The following is a 4609-nucleotide window of genomic DNA, read 5'->3' as shown; positions in this document are numbered from 1 at the left end:
AGGCCCTTGAAACACATGTTCACATTTTAACTGAAAAGGCAGCGCATTAACATGACCTTCTTTCGCCTACACACCAGTCAGTGCACATATTGATCCCCAAGTCCCTATTACAGCTGAAGCACAGCAGAATGCCTCCAGTTACACCTATTTACACCTTTGCTGCCTGTCTCCCTTTATGCAGTGACCTAGCAGGCAGAAGAACAAATCACTGAAACACATGCCGTAAACCATGAAATAAAGTATAAGTACAAAAATCGAGCCACTATTTTTACAAGGTGCATTCATCTCTCTTTGTGGAGTCGCGCAAACAGTTTGTGGCGTGTCCTGGAGTTGAACATATATAAAGAAATTTTAAAAGAAACCAGATGGGCTGTAGGATAGCAAAAGGCTGGAAAGAATTAGTCTGTCAAAAGTTTGATCACTGTCTTTCCCTTAGATGTGCTCATAAGTCTGGAACCAGAGATCAGACACAGAAGTAGGCCTGTAGTGGAACGAATAAGAAAAGTATGGCTCTATAAGGTTCAAATTAAAAAAATGATGTGCTGATGTAAAGTGACAGCACAGACTATACAGCGAAATAACGCAGATGGCCTTGAGGTTTTTCTCTTGAAAACCTTTCACGGTTACATTTCCAACCCATAAAAAGCTGTAAACAAGTCTCTCCACTGAGGGCAAAACACTCATTAACAGCACATGCAGCACATGCAACCAGTAAGGCAGACTGCTTATAGGTTGACCAATTTATATTGTGCGACAAATATTCTGCAATATACGGTATAGCTATGAAATGTCATAATATAGTTAGGGAACAGCAAATTCCTTTTCAAATGATGTCAAATAATGTCAGTCGTCTCCTTCAGTTCATCATTCTGGGTGAGATTATAAAGGGGATTAGAGACGCCTGTTGTAGCGTGCCTGTGGCTGACAGAATGGCTCCTGGGGAAGTGTGCCAGTGCAAGATATTTCTACAGTACAATGAGAGCACTGTATGGGAAAGTACAGAGGCAACAGAGGCTTCAAAAAAAAAAGGAAAAAAGAAAAAAAAAACAGCACTCCACACAAAATAGGTAAATATTTGATGCCTTCTAATAAGGCAGTTAAGAACAAACTGCATACAAAATACGCATTAACAGAGAAGTTAAATTACAGCATATTTATATATAAAAAAAACAAGAGTTTTTTGGAATGTTAAAAAGCACATTAAATTAGTTTAGCATCAAATTTTCAAAACAGGTTGGCAGACAGTATTTACATCAGACAAATGCACAAATGAATATGCTCCACCTGTGAAATTAAGGCTAAGTACGCTATCCAAACACAATTACAAGAGTGCAGGTGCTGGCAATGTGTGTGCAAAAGATCTTCTCTAAAAAAGCGAGCCGAACGTCAACAGAAATACAATATTCAAGAGTCAACTTACGTTAAGGCTTAGGAGTTTATCATTGGGATTATTGAACACAAATCAACAATCCAAACCGCACATGAAGGGGTAGTTTATGATACCCAACACGCATAGTCTACTCTTTACATTTAGTCATATTCAGGTGAACATCAGAGGGGTGAAGTAAAGACAGGGTCATTCTTCACAGTGAGGCGTACAGTGAACATCTCAGCTTATAAACGTGTCAAACTGATTCATTGATAAACTAGGAAACACATTCTATTCACAGGAGGTAGTTCAGCTGGATATTCAAGACATTTTTTTCTGTGTAATGCGCATCAGCTTAGCACAGGTGTGCCAGCTGTGTTTGCAAAGCTCATTACTGTGCAGGCAGACAACAAATCCATCACCTGTGCATGCTGAATGTTCACAGCTGGCCGTACTTTCCTTTGCAATGCACAATGTGTGTATATAATCTGTCTATCCTGTCCTGGAGAACACCGGCGTGCTCATCTGAGAGAAATCCTAATTCCTGAGACAAAGGCTCGCTGTCTCTGTAGAGCTCCAGCAGCCTTTGCCTGGAGTCTCTGCGCGTGTGCAGCTCTGCCACGCGCTGCGTGGTCCTTTTTCTAAACACGCACACAGAGCTCAGGACTGTATTGTGATAGTTCTCCCACATGTTTAACACTCGAAACCCGTGCACTAATCCGGCCTCGTTATCTATGAATACGAGGTCACCGCGAGGGGTTTTCAGGAGATTGTTCGTGTCTCTCTCCATTACACGGGAGTCCCACTGCAGGCTAAACAAATTGCTGACGAGCCTGTCGAAGTTTGCCGTCAGGTAGTCTAATACGATCAGGTCTGTCCACTGCATCAGCTCCAGCAGCTCAGTCGCTGTCTTGTTCCAGAGCTCCTTGAGCGCAGGATGCAGCCCGCTGCTCTCCTGTCTCAGCGGTGCAGGTGTGATGACCCCTGTCAGGTTGGAGATCCACTGAGTTAGAGAAACCACGGCTCGGTCATTCCACTGTAAACCATCTATCCGCGTCCTCACACTCTCCCATTGCTCACTGTCACTGTCCAGCTGTGACAGTACGAGAGGGGGCAGGTTTGTGATGCCAAGCAAACGTGCAAGGTAATAAGTCAAAGTTTCACCCTGCACCTGGTCCGCGTTTATCCCGTAACGCACACAAGCTTTGGTCCCGTCTGCAAACGTGGCGAGCTGATTGGATATCCTGCCGCATCCCGGCTCCAGCTTCACCACCCGGTACGTCCTCGCTTTCTTTTGCCAAGCTACAGCATATTCCTCCGTGAATCCCACAGGAAGGGTATCTTCCAGCCATTCGTTCCAAAATATTCCGTCTTCCAATGGGGACAACTTGACCGGGCCCTCCCGCGGGGCTGACCTCTTGTTATTCCCATTCATATTGTAATCTCGACTTCCTGCAGAGACAGGTTGATTGGTGAGGTTGAGGCGAGTCTTAAGTCTGTCTCCAAAGTACAGTCTCTGTGCCGCTGGGACAGCAAGTAATGCACGGAAAGTTTTGGCTGAAAGGTCCACTGGGAGAGCTTGGTGAAAGGACCCTGCACCTGGTACTGAGAACCTCCGTTTGTGTCGCTCCATACGGTCCTCCAGTGCGCTCCAGACGTAGAAAACACTTGCGAGGGCGCACAGGAGGAGCAGAGAAAACAAGTTCGCTGAAAGAACCCTCATGGTGACGGCCACCATTCCCCTTGGCACACAGTACTCCAGCAGATTTTAATTAGATACAGGCAGAAATAAATTTCTCCGATCCGCAGTTGAGCTGGAGCGGCTTTGAGCGGTGCGCTTTCTGTCCTCTACACGCCCGAAGCCCTGCGGCTCAAAGGCGTACTGTGTAAGATCACAAGGAGAAGAGGGTCTCCGAAACTGTGTGAAGCTCATCTCCCGTCCTGTTCACACGCCTTGTCATATTCCTACTCTATGGGAAAAAAAGAGCGCATTTCGCTTCACCCCGATAGCCGCTATTGGACGTTCTCCGTTACAGCCCACTGGCGTCGTAAGGGCTTTCTGTGCGTGCACGCCACACTCTTTCCCATCTGCCTTTATCTCTCCACCGGGCGCTGGGTGAGTTTGATTTGTGGTGGAGTCGGTTAGCAGAGACACACTAGGCGGTGAGACACGTGACTTCAGTCCCGAGATGGTGGGCGGATCGTGGGAAGGAGGGTTCCAAGAGGAGCGGAGCAAGTGCACCGCTCTGCGTTTTATGTGTTTGTGTGATGTCAGACGATTGTGTGTTATTACAAAAAAGGTAGCCATTATGATAATTGATATCCAGAGTATAAATAATCCGCATTTTAATACATTCGTATTCCGTGCCTGCGTGGAAAGCTGTGCTTGCATCAGCGAGGCAGACAAGAATGGAGTCCAGGCGAGAGAGTTTGCAGACCTCACTCTTTTGACGTTTTTGCATAGGATTTTTCACTGTTTTCGAATTCATCTTCTAATTTATGTCCGTCAAGGAGTCATTATGAATAAGAGAAACCACTAAGTCGTGTCATCATATTTTACTTTGTTGTTTTACTTTGTATTTTTCAGCAGATTTCAGATTAAAGTCAAGGCAGTGCTGAATTTCAGCTTTAACGCTTTTTTTTGGGAGTATCTGTATTTACACTGGCCACAAGACTCTTTGTTCCAGAGCATACAAACTAAGCAACAATGTACGAACAAATAAACCAAATGATCTGATCACGATGATTTGATTGCCTCTCTGCCAAGAGCCAGAGTAACACAAAAAGCAGATACTTAAACAAAAAGCCTGGCAAAGGATTCAGCATATTCCAATTTATTGACTCAAGCAGTTTGTTGGGAGCCAAATGCAGCCTCCTTCTTTAAGAACAATGCAATCACAAGTAATAAACAATTTGAGTCTGTTTTTTACATTCTGTTTTAATTCAATTGCGCTACAGTTCCCCCAGTTTCTATAACATACAGTTTTAACATTATCCCCTTAAGAGAAGGCCAAGTCCTTATTAGCAGATAAGACTTGCTCAGTTATGCATAGCGGATACAAATACACTATTCCAGTATTTTTAATAGTTTGCACTCTTGATTAATATTTAAAAAGAGCACAGTTATTTCAATTTGTGCTGCTAAGCATTTGACCATTTTCCTATGAACACCAAAGGCACACTAAAGTGAACCCCTGCTTTTTTGCTCTTTGTTCACGGCTTTTGTTAAACCAAATGTAA

At 44.2% G+C, this 4609-nt stretch overlaps 1 protein-coding gene across 1 annotated transcript; it reads right to left on the bottom strand.

Moving 5' to 3' along the window:
- Window positions 1-725: 725 nt before the first annotated feature.
- fjx1 (four-jointed box kinase 1) lies at window positions 726-3496 on the bottom strand. The gene has a single exon (XM_063479962.1). The coding sequence runs from the start codon at window positions 3105-3107 to the stop codon at window positions 1809-1811; it is 1299 nt and encodes a 432-aa protein (XP_063336032.1). The 5' UTR covers window positions 3108-3496; the 3' UTR covers window positions 726-1808.
- Between the last annotated feature and the right edge of the window lie 1113 nt (window positions 3497-4609).

The sequence above is a fragment of the Pelmatolapia mariae genome, linkage group LG7, assembly GCF_036321145.2.
Source record: "Pelmatolapia mariae isolate MD_Pm_ZW linkage group LG7, Pm_UMD_F_2, whole genome shotgun sequence".
NCBI lineage: Eukaryota > Metazoa > Chordata > Actinopteri > Cichliformes > Cichlidae > Pelmatolapia > Pelmatolapia mariae.
This window is presented reverse-complemented; position numbering and strand designations above follow the sequence as displayed.